Source organism: Phycodurus eques, chromosome 11, assembly GCF_024500275.1.
Source record: "Phycodurus eques isolate BA_2022a chromosome 11, UOR_Pequ_1.1, whole genome shotgun sequence".
Classification (NCBI taxonomy): domain Eukaryota; kingdom Metazoa; phylum Chordata; class Actinopteri; order Syngnathiformes; family Syngnathidae; genus Phycodurus; species Phycodurus eques.
Window position 1 is genome coordinate 28,829,165 of NC_084535.1, and position 19,858 is coordinate 28,849,022.

At 43.9% G+C, this 19,858-nt stretch overlaps 1 protein-coding gene across 2 annotated transcripts in view; it reads left to right on the forward strand.

Annotated features, from left to right (window-relative positions):
• The window catches only part of nvl (nuclear VCP like), a 74,208-nt gene that overhangs the window by 41,235 nt on the left and 13,115 nt on the right, over positions 1 to 19,858 (forward strand). For both annotated transcript variants that reach the window (XM_061690199.1, XM_061690198.1), the window contains 4 exons: positions 6,938 to 7,000; positions 12,194 to 12,313; positions 13,999 to 14,098; positions 16,154 to 16,260. In XM_061690199.1, the coding sequence (XP_061546183.1) occupies positions 6,938 to 7,000; positions 12,194 to 12,313; positions 13,999 to 14,098; positions 16,154 to 16,260 (390 nt within the window). The remainder of the gene's footprint in view (positions 1 to 6,937; positions 7,001 to 12,193; positions 12,314 to 13,998; positions 14,099 to 16,153; positions 16,261 to 19,858) is intronic.

The window sequence follows — 19,858 nt, forward strand, 5'->3', positions numbered from 1 at the left end:
TGTAGAGCTGGTCCACTGTTCCACGGCCAGGACGTAAACCACACTGCTCCTCCTGAATCTGGGATCCAACTTCCCGACGGACCCTCCTCTCCAGCACCCCTGAATAGACCTTACCAGGGAGGCTGAGGAGGGTGATCCCCCTGTACTTGGAACACACCCTGCGGTCCCCCTTCTTTAAAAGGGGCACCACCACCCCAGTCTGCCAATCCAGAGGCACTGTCCCGGATGTCCACGCGATGTTGCAGAGGCGTGTCAACCAGGACAGCCCGACAACATCCAGAGCTTTGAGGAACTCAGGGCGAATCTCATCCGCCCCTGGGGCCTTGCCACCGAGGAGCTTTTTAACCACCTCGGTGACCTCAACCCCAGAGATGGGAGAGCCCGCCTCAGAGAACCCAGACTCTGCTCCCTCATGGGAAGGCGTGTCGCTGGAATTGAGGAGGTCTTCGAAGTATTCTCCCCACCGGCTCACAACGTCCCGAGTCGAGGTCAGCAGCGCCACAGCCCCACTATACACAGTGTTGGTGGTGCACTGCTTTCCCCTCCTGAGACGTCGGATGGTGGACCAGAATTTCCTCAAAGCCGTCCGGACGTCTTTCTCCATGGCCTCACCGAACTCCTCACATGCCCGGGTTTTTGCTTCAGCGACCACCAAAGGTGCATTCCGCTTGGCCAGCCGGTACCCATCAGCTGCCTCAGGAGTCCCACAGGCCAAAAAGGCCCGATAGGACTCCTTCTTCAGCTTGACGGCATCCCTCACCATTGGTGTCCACCAGCGGGTTCGGGGATTGCCGTCACGACAGGCCCCGACCACCTTACGGCCACAACTCCTGTCGGCCACCTCAGCAATGGAGGCGCAGAACATGGTCCACTCGGACTCTATGTCCCCCGCCTCTCCCGGAACATGAGCAAAGTTCTGTTGGAGGTGGGAGTTGAAATTCCTTCTGACAGGGGATTCCGCCAGACGTTCCCAGCAGACCCTCACAATACATTTGGGCCTGCCACGTCGGACCGGCATCTTCCCCCACCATCGGAGCCTTTACCACCAGGTGGTGATCAGTTGACAGCTCCGCCCCTCTCTTTACCCGAGTGTCCAAGACATGCAGCCGCAAGTCCGATGACATGACCACAAAGTTGATCATCGAACAGGGCCTCGGGGTGTCCTGGTGCCAAGTGCACATGTGGACACCCTTATTCTTGAACATGTTGTTCGTTATGGACAATCCGTGACGAGCACAGAAGTCCAATAACAGAACACCGCTCGGGTTCTGATCGGAGGGGCCGTTCCTCCCAATCACGCCCTTCCAGGTCTCACTGTCATTGCCCACGTGAGCATTGAAGTCCCCCAGCAGAACAATGGAGTCCCCAGTTCAGAGTGGGTACTCTGAACTGGTGTTTGGTGCATAGGCACAAACAACAAAATCTCGACCTCACACACCAGCTCGGGCTCCTTCCCTGCCAGAGAGGTGACATTCTACGTCCCTAGAGTCAGCTTCTGTAGCCGGGGATTGGATCGCCAAGGTCCCCGCCTTCGGCTACACCCCAGCTCGCATTGCACCCGACCCCTTTGGCCCCTCCCACAGGTGATGAGCCCATGGGAAGTATATGCCTGAAAGACTTAAAAATAACAGCCATAAGTATTCAGACCCTTTGCTGTGACACTCCTATTTAACTGTGGTGCTGTCCATTTCTTCTGATCATCCTGGAGATGGTTCCTCACCTTCATTGGAGTCCAGCTGTGTTTGATTATACTGATTGGACTTGATTAGGAAAGCCACACACCTGTCTATATAAGACCTTACAGCTCACAGTGCGTGTTAGAGCAAATGAGAATCATGAGGTCAAAGGAACTGCCTGAAGAGCTCAAAGACAGAATTGTGGCAAGGCACAGATCTGGGCAAGGTTACAAAATAATGTCTGCTGCACTTAAAATAATGTCTGCTGCACTTAAGGTGACCTCAGAGTGGGCCAAAGGTTCACCTTCCAACAAGACACCCTAAGCACACAGCTGTGTGTCGATAAATGAGGGGGGTAAAATGAAATTAAATGATTTTAGCAAATGGCTGCAATATAACTGAAAAATTGTAGGGAATCTGAATACTTTACGTACCCACTGTACATCTAGGTCTGTTAAAAAACTTAGGTCAGAGCACCTTTTGTTTGAAGCCACCCACTTTTCAAGTGAGCACAAGTATTGGGACATGTCACTGATGGGTGTTTCTAGTCAGAATCAGAATCATCTTTATTTGCCAAGTATGTCCAAAACACACAAGGAATTTGTCTCCGGTAGTTGGAGCCGCTCTAGTACAACAAACAGTCAATTTACAGAACACTTTGGGGACATAAAGACATTGACAAAAAACAATTGTGCAAAAAGATGCAGAGTCCTCTAGCACTTTGAGCAGTTCGAACGACTAATATTGCAATAGTCCGGTGCAATGACCATTGTGCAAAGGGCGCTGAGACTTCAAGGAGCGTATGCGGTTTAAAGTGACGAGTAGTGCGATCATCTGGGACAATGTTGGTTGTGCAAATGTTACAGATACTCCTCAATCAGTGTGCAAATGGAGCAGATGCTACTCTGGCATGAGTGGCCAGTATATGCAAATAGTGCAGCATGGCGAGACAACTACAGTGAGTGCACAAGTAATACATAATTGGCCCCACAGAAATGTGACAACGAACTCAAAATTGCCAGCTTGTTGTAATGGAATTATAGGTTAGGTGTTTAAGAAGTTGATCGCAAGAGGGAAGAAGCTGTTGGAATGTCTACTAGTTCTAGTTTGCATTGATCGGTAGCGCCTACCTGAGGGAAGGAGCTGGAAGAGCTGGTGACCGGGGTGCAGACGGTCCGAGAGGATTTTGCACGCCCTTGTCTTAGTTCTGGCAGCGTGCAAGTCCTCAATGGTGGGTAGGGGGGTACCGACAATCCTTTCAGCAGTTTTGATTGTCCGTTGCAGTCGGAGTTTGTCCTTTTTTGTAGCGGCACCAAACCAGACTGTGATGGAAGAACACAGGACCGATTCGATGACCGCTGTGTAGAACTGTCTCAGCAGCTCCGGTGGCAGGCCGTGCTTTCTCAGAAGCCGCAGGAAGTACATCCTCTGCTGGGCCTTTTTGAGGACGGAGTTGATGTTGTTCGCCCACTTCAGGTCCTGAGAGATTGTAATTCCCAGGAACTTGAAGGTCTCGACGGTTGACACAAGGCAGCTGGACAACGTGAGGGGCAGCTGTGGCGAAGGATGCCTCCTGAAGTCCACGATCATCTCTACCGTCTTGAGCGTGTTCAGCTCCAGGTTGTGTCGCCCGCACCACAGCTCCGGCCGCTCCGCTTCCTGTCGATATGCAGACTCGTCACCGTCCTTGATGAGGCCGATGACAGCGGTGTCATCTGCAAACTTCAGGAGCTTGACAGTCGGGTTCGCTGAGGTGCAGTCGTTCGTGTAGAGAGAGAAGAGCAGCGGAGAGAGGACACAACCTTGGGGCGCCCCGGTGCTGATGCTGCGTGTGGATGAGGTGGCCTCCCCCAGCCTGACCTGCTGTGTCCTGCCCGTCAGAAAGCTGTAAATCCACTGGCAGATGGCAGGTGAGACGCTGAGCTGGAGAAGCTTGGTTGAAAGGAGTTCAGGGATGATGGTGTTGAACGCTGAGCTGAAGTCCACGAACAGGATCCTCGCGTAGGTCCCTGCACTGTCGAGCTGTTCTAGGATGAAGTGCAGTCCCATGTTGACTGCATCATCCGCAGACCTGTTCGCTTGGTAGGCAAACTGCAGGGGGTCCAGCAGGGGACCTGTGACACTCTTGAGGTGGTCCAGCACGAGACGTTCAAAGGACTTCATGACCACAGATGTCAAAGCGACAGGCCTGTAGTCATTCAGACTAGAGATTGCAGGTTTCTTGGGGACTGGAATGATGGTGGAGCGTTTGAAGCAGGATGGAACTTCGCACATTTCCAAAGATCTGTTAAAGATCTGAGTGAAGACTGGAGCGAGCTGGTCCGCGCAGACTTTGAGGCAGGATGGGGACACATGGTCCGGGCCTGCCGCTTTGTTGATGATCTGTTGTTTGAAGATGCGTCTCACATCCTGTTCATGGATCGTTAACGCAGAAGTCAGAGGTGTGGTTGTGGTCGCGGGTGCGGCCGGGTGGGTGTGTGGAGTGAAACTGTCCTTTTCAAATCTGCAATAGAAGGTATTCAAGTCGTTGGCTAGTGTGCTATTGTTCTCAGCTTGGGGGGATCGTCGCTTGTAATTAGTCAGCGATTGGAATGCACGCCAGACTGATTTCGAGTCGTTCGCGCTAAACTGTTTTTCCAACTTTGCTGCATAGATCCTCTTTGCAATGTGAATTTCTTTAGTAAGCTGGTTTCTAGCTCGATTATACAGGGCCCTGTCCCCGCTCTGATATGCATCTTCCTTAGCTTGGCGAAGCTGCTTAAGTTTAGCAGTGAACCACGGCTTGTTGTTGTTGAATGTCCGAAATGATTTTGTTGGTACACAAACCTCTTCACAGAAACTGATATAGGATGTGACAGTGTCCGTATATTCATCCAGGCTGCCAGCTGAATTTTCAAAGACACTCCAGTCTGTGCAGTCTAAACAGCTTTGAAGTTCCATCTTTGCTTCATTGGTCCACTTTTTGACTGTTTTCAGTCAGTAGTTGCTCAGGTGTTGCCTTTTAGATTGATCGCTTAAACATTAGATAGTACTTGTTTTTGGTTTTGGGTTTCACCTGTGAAAACTGCATTTGTTGTCAAGTAAACATGAACACCCGATAGCAGTATATGGGAGAAAAGCAAACCATTTTGAAACTGAGAGAAGTGGGAAGATCGATCAGAGCTATTGCACAAACATTGGGCATAGCCAATACAACAATTTGGAATGTCCTGAAAAATAAAAACTACTGTTGTACTGAGCAACAGACATCGAACAGATCGGCCAAGGGTATCAACAGCAGTTGATGACAGAAACATTGTGAGATCTGGAAAGAAACACTCAAAGACAACAGTCAGTGTCATCACTGCCAACCTCCACTGGGCAGGGGTGAAGGTATCGCAATCCACTGTTTGAAGACTTCGAGAAAAGAAATAAACCGGCCATCCCAAAAGATGCAAACTACGCATCAGAAAAATAATCTGAAAGCCAGATTGGATTTTGCAAAGTACACAGATGAGCCACAAAGGTTTTGGAACAAAATTTTTGGGATTGATGAGACCAAGATTAACCTCTACCAAAGTGATGGAAAGGCCAAAGTATAGAGAAAGAAAGGATCTGCTTATGATCCAAAACACACAAGCTCATCTGTGAAGCATGGTGGAGGTAATGTCATGGCTTGGGCTTGCATGGCTTCTTCTTTACAGAAAGATTTCTGCTGCACTTAAGGTTCCTAAGAGCATAGTGGCCCCATAATCCTTGAATAGAAGACGTTTGGGATGACCAGAATCCTTCCTTGAGCTGGCCGTCCGGCCAAACTGAGCAATTGGGGGAGAAGAGCCTTGGTGAGAGACATAAAGAAGAACCCAAAGATCACTGTGGCTGAGCTCCAGAGATGCAGTCGGGAGATGGGAGAAAGTTATAGAAAGTCAACCATCACTGCAGCCCTCCACCAGTCGGGGCTTTATGGCAGAGTGGCCTGGTGGAATTCTCTCCTCAGCACAAGACACATGAAAGCCTGCATGGAGTTTGTTAAAAAAAACACCTGAAGGAGTCCAAGATAAGATTCTCTGGTTTGATGAGACCAAGACAGACCTTTTTGGCCTTGATTCTAAGTGTTCCGTGTGTGTGTTCACCTGTCCAATACAGTCCCAACAGTGAAGCATGGTGGTTGCAGCACCATGCTGCGGGAGTGATTTTCATCTGCTGGGACAGGACGACTGGTTACAATCGAAGGAAAGATAATTGCGGCCAAGTACAGGGATATCTTAGAGGAAATGCTTCTCCAGAGTGTTCAGGACCTCAGACTGGGCCGGAGGTTCGCCTTCTAACAAGACAATGACCCTAAGCACACAGCTAAAATAACAAAAGAGTGGCTTCAGAACAACTCAGTGACTGTTCTTGAATGGCCTAAGCAGAGCCCTGATTTAAACCCAATTGAGCATCTCTGGAGAGACCTGGAAATGGCTGTCCACCATCGTTCATCATCCAACCTGACAGAACTGGAGAAGGAGGAATGGCAGAGGATCCCCAAATCCAGTTGTGAAAAACTTGTTGCAACATTCCCAAAAAGACTCATGGCTGTATTAGCTCAAAAGGGTGCTTCTACTTAATACTGAGCAAAAGGTCTGAATACCTATGGCTGTGTGATATTTGAGGTTTTCGTTTTTAATAAATCTGCAAAAATTTCAACAATTTCAAACAGTGGGGGGGAAAAAAATAGGATTTTTGGAATTTATTTTGATAGCACGGGACCTTTAAATGCTTACAGTATGATTGCCTCATATTATTATAATCTGAATTGTGTAGCTACATTAAGGGAATATACAGTTGTATTTTGATCTTTTGTATTATTTTACATGAAGGGAATATACACCGAAGCGGCCCGGTGAACAACTGTTTGGCACAGCTGCCTGACGGTTCTGAGGACCTGTTCAAATCCGGCCTCGGCTGTGTGGAGTTTGCATGTTCTCCCCGTGCCTGTGTGTATTTTCTCTGGGTACTCTGGTTTCCTCCCACATCCCGAAACTAAATTGTCCATAGGTGTGAATGCGAATGGTTGTATGTGCACTGCGATTGGCTGGCAACCAGTTCACGGTGTACCTAATGAGGTTAAGCGGTACAGAAAATGATTGGAATACAGTGTATATGGCTACATTTTGATCCTTTTGAATTAGTTTACATTCAGGGAATATACAGCTATATTTTGATCCTTTGTATTATTTTCGTGTGCTTTAAATTTGATTGGTTTGTCATTGTTTGCCTGTGTTACTGTGTATTTACAGGCAGTGGCCAATGAATCAGGTCTCAACTTCATCTCTGTCAAAGGTCCAGAGCTCCTCAACATGGTGAGTCACAGAGCGTCGGGATATCTTGTTGTAGATGCTCCCAGTGTTGTGCTGTATACAATTAAACATATTTCCATTTTTTTCATCAAAAAACAGTTAGGTTCCTGACATAGGGCTGGACGAAAATAATAAATCACGATTATTTTGATTAAAATTTATTGATTGATTTAAAAATGTTGATTATTAATTTGACTTAATTTATTCAACAACCTAAACTTTGAATATGACAAGAACAACCAGATAATTTAAATTCAGTCCAATAATAATATATTAAAATAATAGAAATAAAAAACAATAAATAGAAACAAAAACATGCTGTTCCTGCTGTGCGCGGCTTGGCCTCTTACGGGCAGTGTCGAGCTGGCATGAAGATGCACACATTAAGATTAAACAGTACACAAACAAAGTCTCCATTGAACTTTATTAATTTCACGCATTTTTCACAGATTAGGAAGAATATCTACCTTTGAGTATTGTTTTCTTAACTGTCTGTATGTTTTACTCAAGCGTTCGTGTGAGTATTTGAAGTGAAATCCTTCCCATAATTTCTCATGCTGATTTTTTTTTTGCTAGCCCATCAATAGGGTTTTCCATTGAGTGCAAGCATTAAGATGGCGCTGTTTCTAAAAATGAAGTGCGTGATGTGTTTAAATATACAATATGTGTAATTATTTGGTGTGTGTTAGTTTTACAGTAAACTGGGGTGTCAATAAACATCCTCTGGGAGGGCAGAATAACATCCAGTACGTCACACGTTTGCTGCAAGAAAAACCGGTGCCTTAAGGGTGCGAAGCCAAAATCGAACTCACAACTAAATTTTGATTAATTGCCCAGCCCTGTCCTCAAGTAGTGGGAGAATCGATTTATTTTTATGATGTAAACATATAAGCGCAACTGTAGTGTTGCAGCGGCTTTGATAGTGGGAGAGAATGCCGGTCCTGACCTGGCAGGCCCAAATATATATTCTGAGTTTCTTTGAGAGTCCCCTGTTACAAGGAGTTTCACCTCCCACCTCTGGCAGAACTTGGAGCATGAGGAGGCAGGTGACATTGAACCCAAGTACGCCATGCTGTAATATCAGGGTTTGGCAACAAATGTTTTCCTGACAATTCCATTGCAGGCCAAAATTACCTTTTCATCAGGCAAACCCTGCTTTTCCTTAAAAAAACCCAACCTTTTTCTTGTTTGTACTATTTTGTCATGAACAAAAATGTAATTTAATCAACTTATTTCTGAGGTCCCGGGTTGAAATCTGGCCTTTCTTTACGTTTTCCCCATGCCAGGTACTCCGGTTTCGTCCCACATTCCAAAAACATGCATGGTAGGTTAATTGAAGACTCTAAATTGCCCATAGGTGTAAAGGTGTGTGTGATGATTGTTTGTCTGTGCCCTGCGATTGGCTGGGGACAAGTTCAGGATGTACCCCGCCTCTCGCACACAGTCAGAGAATGAATGGATAGATGGAATTTGCTACATCAAACTTGGTTGGTGAGTTGAACCCTGAACAATGAAATTGGTCCTATCTCTGATACAACAAGATCAAAGGCATTTGGGGCAGGGACTTGGGAGACAGACAATAAACAGACAGACAGCTGGAAGAGTGAAATGCAAATACAGGGGCGGGATTGGAGTCTTGGTTCCTGAAGGAGCCTTATACCTCAGTAGGCGTTGTTTGTAATGAAATAAAGAAGGTGAGGGTTCTGGCTAGAATCAAGGCATGTCGGTCAGCAAATGGCACTGTGGCAACACTATCTCTATAATAACAGAGATTTTCTTCCTCAGTGGTCAGTGCCTGTCTCAGCGGTAATCCCAGAAACCCTTTGGTGGACATGAGTGGTGAGGGATGCCACCAAACTGAAAGAGTCTTATTGTACCTTTTTTTTTTTTTTTTTTTTTTTTGCTTGCCCATGAGACTCCGGAGACTTGATCGGTAGTCAGGCCAAGCGGAATGTGGCTTCGGCGGTTGCTAAGGCAAAAATCTATACTGGGAGGAGGTTGGTAAGGCTATTGAGAACAACATCTTTGGCAACAGGGGTTTGCTGGTCCTCATTTTTAAGATGGGTGAACTGAGGGTGTGTTCCAACTACAGCGGGATCACATTCTTGAGCCTCCCTGGTAAGCTTGATTCGGGGGCTCTCAAGAGGAGGGTCTGTTAGGAAGTCGAACCTCATATTCAGGAAGAGCAATGCGGTTTTCGTCCTGGCAGTGGAAGAGTCGACCCGCTCAACACCCTCAGTCGGGTCCTCGGGGGTGTGTGGCGTCTGCCCAACTAGTCTACTACGAGTCTAGCCCTATTCAGTCCAATTAAAAGCTGCGATAGATTTACTGATAAACTTAGATGGCATTGGTGCAGAAGTCTGTATAAATTTTAATACATCGTTTTGTATGTTGTATATTTTTTTTATCTTCTATTTTAATTTTCTCTCATAACTGTATGCTCTTGTATGGATTTGTGTCTGGAATAAAGATTACTCGTTACGTGTTTAATCTGCGTTGCAGGCAGTGAATTGGATTTGTTTCCGGTGCGGGTAAAGTTAAATCCATGGCTTTTCCTAAAGTGTTTGTGATTAACTCACGGAAGTACTCATGCAGGAACAAGTAATCCCATGTGACTAAACCCAGTAAACAGGTTTGCCGACTTCCTGTGTATGCTGCGATAACTAAGATATCTACAGGATGATGACATGATGGTTTCACCCGAACTTGCTAGAATTTTGTTTTCTTAATGGCTGATGGGTTGTAAGACCAGCCTTGCTCAAGGGTGCTGAAGTAACTTGATAGCAACAGGTTAACCACCATTGTCATTTATACATTTTTATGATATATCCACCCATCCATCCATTTTCCTCCGCTTATCCGAAGTTGGGTCGCTGGGGCAGCATCTTAAGCAGCGAAGCCCAGACTTCCCTCTCCCCAGCAACTTCGTCCAGCTCTTGAACCGGTCCCAGGCCAGCCAAGAGACGTAGTCTCTCTAGCCTTTCCTCTTCCCGGTGGACCCGCAACATCTCACCAGGGAGGCGTCCGGGCGGCATTTAACCAGATGCCCGAGCCACTTCATCTGGCTCCTCTCGATGCGGATGAGCAGCAGCTCGACTCTGATCCCCTCCCGGATGATTGAGCTTCTCACAAATCTCTAAGGAAGAGCCCGGACACCCTGCTAAGGAAACTAATTTCGGCCGCTTTTATCCGTGATCTTGTTCTTTTGGTCACAACCCACAGCACCCTAGGTGAAGGTAGGAACGTCAGCTGCGAACTGTTCCAGCAAGAGTTGATTATGGCTTGATGAAGCCATCAGAACCACATCATCAGCAAAAAGCAGCAACATGATGCTGATGTCGCCAAACCAGACCCCCTCAACACCCTGGCTGCGCCTAGAAATTCTGTCCATAAAAGTAATAAACGGAATCGGTGACAAAGGGCAACCTTGGCGTCGTACCGCCGGCAAAGCAGACCAAATGCCGACACCAGTCATACAGGGTTAGCCCAAATCAGGGAGTCCGCTACCTGATAATCCCAGAGCACTCGCCACAGGACTGTCTGAGAGACACGATTGAACGCCCAAGGCCACAAAACACATCTAGACGGGTTGGAGGAACTCCCATGCAGCCTCGAGGACCCTGCTGAGGGTGTAGAGCTGGTCCACTGTTCCATGGCCAGGACAAAAACCACACTGCCCCTCCTGAATCTGAGATTCGACTTCCTGACCGACGCTCCCCCCAGAGATACACACACACTCCATTAAAACATGGGGAGTGTGTGTGATGCATTTAAAATCCAGGGGGGCAAGCAGGGCGGAGGGGCAGGGCGCACGGACCGGGAAACCGCACAAAAGTGCTGAAACCCAATCTGACACCCACACCATCCCGATCCCATACCAGTCCCCCAGGAACCCTTTGATATGTGTATGTGCCCAGATGTGATTAGTGAGAAATATATGCAGTGAATGGTGTGAGTGTGTGCTAAGTGAGTGATGAAGAGGCATGGCTCCTGCAGGTCGTGCCCATTAGGCCGGACGACCACCGACGAAGAGGGCCATCCCACCCAGACCCGCAGCATAACACCTCACCCCCGCATAACCCCTATTGGTTAGGGCTGGATCAGCGCAAGTCCTGATCAGTGCCCGTCCACTGAGTTTGATGGGGAAGAGTGACAGATAAACTTATTTTAACGTTATTTCACAAAATTAAATAATTAAATATTGAAATAAATAACTATTGAAACACCCATATATTTCTGAAATACTTTGACATTGAATTATTTACTTGTATTGTTTGTATTTAATTGTTTTGGCACTCTTGTTCCTCCATAGTTAGCTAACCTTAATCTGTGCATCCAACAACAATCAGTGCTTGCCCGCTTACCTTTTGACTTTGACATACACTGCATTCCAAATGATTATGCATATTATACAGTAGATAAAAATAGTTTACACACCCCTGAACAAATGCCATGTTTCTGTGGTATGATAATTAGAACAATATAAATCCGCTAAGCATTTTCTTCCATTAATGTGACCTACAACCTGTACAATTTAATTGAGAGAGAGGAAAAAGCTTTCTGAGGAGAGAAGTAAAAATAAACAACTGAGCTAATGTGGTTTCACATTTGTGCACACCCTGTTCTAAATTAGGTTGTGGCTGTGTTCAGAATTAACCAATTACGTTAAAACTAATTTTAAATGCGAGTCAGGACGCACCTGCCACTTTTTCAAGCAAAGCAAATTGATTTATATAGCGCATTTCATACACGAGGTAACTCAATGCGCTTTACATGATTAAAAGCATTTAAAAACAAAAAACAGCTTATAAACATTTAAAACAAAGAGGAAAAAAATGAAAGTACAATTAAAACAGCCGCCTATTTTAGTAATTAAAGGAAAATTACGAAGCAAGTAAAAAAAAAAAAGATCTATCCGCTGACAAAAGTGTGGAATAGTACAATGCCTTGTGAATGAAAACAGTGGACATTTCATATTCACATTATGCTGTTCATATTTTTGAAGCACATCACACAAAGAAGGCGACCACTCACATGTAAGCATGTTTTATGCTCTTTTATTTGTACCCCTGGTTGGTCAAGAAGAGTCCGGAGTACAATATCAGCTGAACTTTGTTACAACAGAATCAGAATGCTGGTATTTGCTCGAAATGTGGCTACAATTTCTAATTCGAATTGTACTTTGTGTTTGTTCAGTATGTTGGTGAAAGTGAGCGGGCCGTCAGACAAGTCTTTCAAAGGGGGCGCAATTCTGCTCCCTGTGTCATCTTCTTTGATGAGATTGATGCTTTATGTCCTCGACGTTCAGGCCATGAGGTGAGAAAATATCTACCAACTAGTTATTTGCACACCAGTGACTAGCCCTTAACAAGTACACATATTACACTGGAGTACACAAAATGTTTGTGTATGTATATTTGTATATTAAACCTGTTCATAGTTGCATCAAATGTTACATTCTAAGAGTTTTGCATGTCGTTTTGTTAAAGCAGCTTTTGATGCTATGACAACGATGTGACAATATTGTAAGGGCCGTCATACTATTTTATCAAATATCACCAGACTGGAACGATTTAAGAGTTAGTGAAAGAAAAACCAACATTGGTCAGAGAAATAACTTGAACCTGACAAAAGTAATAAGAAATAAAAATGGAATGAAAATAAACCAGTGAAAATCAGACATTGCTTTTGAATTGTGGGTCAACAAAATAAAATAAAAATAAAACTCCATAAAGCAGGCCTGGGCAAAAATGATGGTACCCTTAACTTAATAGTTAGTTGTACAACCATTTGAGGCAATCACAATTCAAAAGCGATGTCTGATTTTCACTGATTGCCTCAACCTTTTTTGAGGTTTTTCAGTGATTGCCTCAATAATCACTTCAAGAGCAAAACACCCCTTTGCCTTAGCCTTTCCCCTTGGAATTGGGATACCCCTTCGTTCTCATGCTCTCATGCAAAAGAACCAAGGGCTAAGACGAAGGGGAAGGTCTGAAGGGTAGAATTGGGATTGGCCTTTATTTGAAAGCTGTCTGGTAACAGGAAATGTCCCACCGTGTTTTTTGTTGCCACCTGAAGAAATTGGGTGGGATGGTTGTGTTTCAAATGGATTTTGTCACTTGGAGGTTGATGTTGTTTGTTGTGACTTCATATAAATTTGACATACCAGGCCGTTGGTGTGAGCGGGGTGGCCTCGTTCATCTGGCTTGGATCCAAAATGTTCCCACATCGTCGCGGTACTGTTCGGCAGATTGGCAAATTCCAGTCTCGCTTTTTTATGATATAGTTTAAATAGTGGTGTCTCCCATGAAGTCCACTTTGCCTCAAACTACGACGGATGGGATCTGACACTGATGTACCTTGACCTTGGAGTTTGCCTTTAATTTCTTTGGAGGTTGTTCTGGGATCTTTTGTTACCATTCGTATTTTCCGTCTCTTCAATTTGTCAGCAATTTTCCTCCATCCAGGGAGTTTGCTCCAGTTCTGTGGCTCTTAAATTTCTGAATATGTGCAGCTGTAGTTCATCAAGCTGCTTTGAGATAGCCTTTACCATGAACATGCTTGTCTACAATTTTCTTTCTAATCTCCTGAGACAACTCTCTCCTTCACTTCCTCTGGGCCATGTTTAGTGTGGTACACACCATGTCACCAAACAGCACAGTGATTACTTGTCACCATTTAAATAGGCCGACTAAATGATTACAAGGTTGAAGATACCGGTTATGCTATTTAGAGGACACACCTTGTTTGAACATGCCCCTATCATTTTTGTTAAGGCCTGTTTCATGAGTTTGTTTTTTTAAAATGGTTCTGTTGAACCACTATTCAAAAGCAATGTCTGATATTCATTGGTTAATGTTCATATTTTCCTTTTTATTTATTAGAACTTTTGTCAAACAAGTTATTTCTGTGACCACCGTGGGTTTTTCTTTCATTAACAGAGGGGTACCAACAGTTGTGTCCATGTTTATTTAGTTAGTTGTTTATTTTTTTATCTTCAGTCAGGAGCCAGCGTACGTGTGGTGAACCAGTTGCTAACAGAAATGGATGGCTTGGAAACGCGGCGACAAGTCTTTATCATGGCTGCAACTAACAGACCAGGTTTGTCTCACCTTGAAAAAAGCCAAAACATTTTGCTTAAAGTATGGCCGGCCCAAAAAAATAACCGAAATGTACCCTCAGTATACTCCAGAGTGTGGCCTATCACAGTGATATTGTGCAAACACTGAACGTTTCCCCCCATTTTTATTACTGCTCTGACGAACCTGAATGGAGGAAACCTTGTCCCTCTCCAACATATATGTCAAACTCAGGCCCAGGGGCCAAATTTGGCCCACGATGGAATTATATTTGGCCCGCAAGACCAGATTAAATGCGTATTAGAGCTGGCCCGCCAGTATATAGCACATGCGCCACTAATATTACAAATCCCAGAATGTCTTGCTCGTGTGTTAGCCCATCATTCTAGACCAGCGGGTGCCCCTTCCCTTTCTGGTGCAGTCGTTAGCAACTATGCTACCGGTCTCTTCGAGCAAATTTACACTTCCCCTTCCCAAAAATGGCCAAGTTGGAAAATGGTTAACTTCCAAGAAAGGTGGGAGATAGATCATCTGTTCACTAAAGTAAAAGTGCAGAGCAACGTGGCTATCACAAAGAATATAACATCATTGAATTGTTTTTTTTAAATGCCCTTTTCAACTCCTCGGCAGGGACTGTTAATAGTTTGAAGGACATTCTTATTTTTTGGGTTGTTTTGTTGTTGGGCTTTGAAAAAAGATTTCCATCAAAAAGAAAGGTAGTTGGATACAGATAACTAGAAGATAGAATTCATGTTATCTATTTAAATGCAAAACAAGCAAATACCGCTGATGTCTTTTATCGCAAATTTGATTTCTCATCTTTATAATATTAAAGTTAGTTTTTTCCAGATTCAGTGTTTAAGCACACTGTAAGTTTGTTGTCAATTATCAACTTTAATGCTACATTTCTGCAGAAAAGGGAAGCATGCACATGGCAAGAATTTTTCATTAAATATTGAGTTTGGCCTCCGACGTTGTCCCAATTTACAATTTTGCCCCACCTTGAATTTGAGTTTGCCACCCCCGCTCGACAACATCCAAGGCTCTAATATCCTGGCTGGACTTGGCAGCAATATCATCAGTTCGTTAAGACTTGACTACCTCTGACACCTTTAGTTTCTCAAAACACATACCGTAACGTGAAAAATGAAATGAAAAAATGAACTTAAATACTTTTAGCAAATGGCTGCAATATAACAGAGTGAAAAATTTAAGGGGGTCTGCCGACTTTCCGTACCCACTGTATATCCTTCCACCTTGTGGTCACCACATAATATAGTACGGTACAACACACCACCGATTGGATTTACTTATCCGCTCCTTCTCACTGTTAGAGGCGTGGCTCAACGCCCTTCCAATAGGAGTAGTTTTGTAGATTTCAGATAATGTTGCAGGATTTGGATCCAAATCTACTGCCTTCTTTTGTACCTCCACGCAGTTGTGCTTGTCAACATTAGCTTTTTTAGGCCGCTGCTTGTAACACCTTCCACAAACTCCGGCGCGTAGTTTTGGCAATGTTTAATTACTTTTACTTGTTGGTGACAAAGGGAACTGTCTCATCTATGGCACTCTTTTGACCGTAAAACAAAGCCATGTGCGGCTTTTTGCCCAGTTTTCAACCGTTCGTGAGCTTGGCATGTCACATTTAATCGTCTGCTAGATACCGACTGACTTTTTACGAATCAGCGATCGCATAGCTGTTTAACCTCTGCTTGCTATGCAATTTAAATTTTTGTTATCAGTCCACGCGCTCTTCGTCGAGTTACGAGAATAATCGGTTCCAAGCAATGGAAACTGAGGAATACATCGCTAAAGACCTCGTCGCATTCGGCCATGCGATACCGGATATTTGGGACCCTGTATATCAGTCTTACCGCCGGGTACGTTGGAGCTGGGTGCCACGTCAGCGATGTCCCCCTCACAGTGATGGTCAAGTGGTTCCGCACCCCGGAAAATGTTAACAATGCTTAACAAAGATTAACAAAATATTTTTTTATTCCTACCATGTAATTATATATTTATATAATTATATAGATATATAGATGTATATGTAATTACTTTTTTTCCCTGATGCCAGATATCATTGATCCTGCAGTACTGAGACCAGGTCGTCTGGATAAAACATTGTATGTGGGTATGCCACCCCCAGCTGACCGCCATGCAATTCTCCTTACCATTACAAAGGTATGTTAAAAGATGGCACTTTTAAGTAGATCGGAAGTTACTAAATTCTCCAAGTATCACAAAGTTTTATTTCCATATAGACCATTTGCATGAACAGCACTCCACATTACGTGAATTTTGTGTCGTATTTTAAAATGTATGAAACTTGCGTTTCAAAAACCCAATCTCAACTCCATTGAACATTTGTCTGGTTCAGTTTTGCCAAGGATGGTCAAATATATAGCTAGAATTATGTCTGAAACGTATTGATGCCTACAAAAAGCATCCATTTAGGATTAAACTTGCTCAGGAATGTCAGTGGATGGAAATATTTGAGCCTGCATACTTGATGTGAGGTTGTATAATCATTCCACGCTGTAATAAGAATTTATCCATCCATACATTTTCTGTACCGCTTATCCTCACGAGGGTCGCGGGCGTGCTGGAGCCTTTCCCAGCTATCTTCGGGCGAGAGGCGGTGTCCACCCTGAACTGGTCGCCAGCCAAATAGCAGGGCACATATAAACAAAATAACCATTCGCACTCATATTCACACCAACAGGCAATTAAGAGTCTTCAATTAACCTACCCTGCATGTTTTTGGGATGTGGGAGGAAACAGGAGTACCCGGAGAAAACCCACCCAGGCACGGGGAGAACATGCAAACACCACACAGGCGGGGCCGAGATTTGAACCCTGGTCCTCAGAACTGTGAAGCAGATGTGCGAACCAGTCGTCGCCGTGCCTTTAAAAAAAAAAAAAAAAAAAAAAAAAAAAAAAAAAAAAAAAAACTTTAAAAGAACTTCGTAAATCATGAATGACATGCATGCATGTGTATGTAAACTTCTGACCACAACTATATTTTGTGTTCCAAATTATAAGCCATGTGCTGTTTCTGTTAAATTTTCAAACTAGTTTTTCTCACGCGCCAAGGTTTTTTAATCAACTATTATATTCAATTCTAGAATAATTTTATTTATTGAACAAATCTACCATAATTTTTTTTCAAATTACTCCTCGTGTTCCAAAGTATTATGCACAACAGTTAAAGAACAAATAGGTTGTAAAGATCTGAATTCCGTCGCATTTCTGTTGTTTATTGAGAGCCTTTAAAAAAAAGAAATGCTATCACAACAAAAAGCATTTTTTCTGATCAAGTTGCATGTTAACATGGGAGCCCTTCTTCGATATCACCGTGTCAACGCTCTGTAATTGAAATTGGAACTCCATGAATAGTCTCTGCCTGTATCTTGAATTAGGATGCAAGAATTGCTTCCCAGAGTTCCTGTTTGGAGGTTGATTTGGAAAATGTATGTTTAATATCTATCACGTTAGTTTTATATAACCTTTGCATGTTTTATTGTTCCATAGCTCTGAGCACAGTACTTTGGTGTGTCCTTGCGAATGGGCTCAGGACTGTTTTGAGTACTCTCTGTTTTTCGCTTCCTTTCTCATCCTCTGCATGTACCCATTCCCATAAAGATATGTTTGAGTGCAGCTGGACGAAGCAAATTGTGTGACAATGTTGTGGGAATGAGAGGGGTATATTTCTTTATTTTTTTTTTTATTTTTTTTTTTTTCTCCTTATTCTCTCTCTCTCTCTCACTTCTGTATAACGGTGATTCTTCGCTTGCACTTAAGGGGTAACAACTCGTGACGGCTTGTACCTTTTCCTCTCTTTGCAAAGATTTCTTTCTTTCGTTCTTGTAATAAAAATCAGTGCGGCTGTTGCCAGAACCGCTTCTGTTGTTCGCTTGTAGTAAGTGTGCTCTTTTTCGCATCAGGGAATCTCCTCCCAGGGTTTGTGAAAAATTGCAGTAAGTTATTGGTTCACAAGGAGTTATACTCCTCGATGAGGGCGACACCCCTCTCAGCCAAACCATTGATAACCTTCAGCCTGTGTGTGATTGAACAATGCAGTCTTTAGGCATCTCGGGAGTGTCACATGCACTTTATTGCCAAAAGTATTCGCTCACCTGCTTTGACTGACATATGATTTTAAGTGATATCCCATTCTCAATCCATATGGTTTAATATGATGTTGTCTACCATTTGCAGCTGCAAAAGCTTTGTCTTGTGGGAATGCTTTCAACAAGGTTGAGGAGTGAGTTTATGGGAATTAGTGCCCATTCTTTCAGGAGCATATTTGTGAAGTCACACTGATGTTGGACAAGAAGGTCTGGCTCACTGTCCACTTGAAATCAACCTAAAGGTGTTCTATTGGGTTGAGGGAAGGACACTGTGCAGGCCAGTCAAGTTCGTCCACACCGGACTGTCATCCATGTCTTTCTGGACCTTGCTTTGTGCATCAGTCCAGTCATGTTGGAACAAGAACGGGTAATCCCCAAATTGTTTGACTGTCCAAAATCTCTTTGTATGATGAAGCCTTCAGAGTTCCTTTCACTGGAGTTCAAGGGCTAATATTTTGGACATTTCCAATTTTGTGGGAACAGTTTGGAAATGGCCCCTTTCGGTTCCAACATCATTGCACAAATCAAGGTTCATAAAGACATGGAAGACAGAGTTTGATGTTGGATTAACTTGACTGGCCTGTACAGTCCTGACCTCAACTCTGTAGAAAACGTTGGGATGAATTAGAGCGGAGATTGAGAGCAAGGCCTTCTCGTCCAACATCAGTGTGTAACCTCACAAGTGTGCTTCTGGAAAAATGGTCATACATTCCCATAAACACACTACTAGCCACTTTAAACTGCATAAATGTCTTGGTCTCTGCGCCATTTGCACAATGGTCACTGCACCAGACTATTGTTCTACCAGTCATCTCAAACTGCTCTAATTGCTAGAGGGCTCTGCATCATTTTCCACAATTGTAAAAAATAATAATAATAATAATTGTTCCGGCATTACCACATATACTGGTAACCGTTTGTTGCTCAGTGACTGTGTTTTTATGTTTTTATGTCTCAAACGTATTCTCTGTCAATTGACTGCCTGTTGTCTTAGTAGAGCAGCTCCAACTACAGGAGACAAATTCCTTGTGTGCTTTTGACATACTTGGCAAATAAAAATGATTCTGATTGTGATTATACATGTAAGCACAATATAACACACGATACGGGAAAAGTCCTGACTAACATGCATAGTATACGTGTGAAAGTTCAAAGGTCTTGAGCAAGCTCTAAATATTGATGACGATTATGCTCAGTTTTTTTATGATTTCAAACATATTGGTGGAGCGCAAGCATCAACTTTTATAAGTTAAAAACTAATGACCAACCTAATATACAAGCTGAACCAAAAGGGGTCCAACAACTGATCCTTTAGGGAGCCGTTTCCTCCAGGTAGGACCTGAACCACATAAAGACTGTTCCATTGAGGCCTACCGACATTTCCAACCTGTTCAACAGTATGTTATTATCTACTGTTTCAAATGCTACACTGAGATTCAACAAGACAAGAACTGACACCCAGAAACTTTCAAGGGTTTAGGAAACTCTCCTGACTGAAGTGAGCAGTTGATTACTTGCTGAAAATCAGTGAGCACAGACTTGGCAATAGTTTTGAAAAGGTCAGGTGGTATTGAGTCAAGACAGCGAGTTGAATAATACCGCGGGACTTCAAAATTTTTTGTGTCAGCAGGAAGGGGCTGTGTCATCTG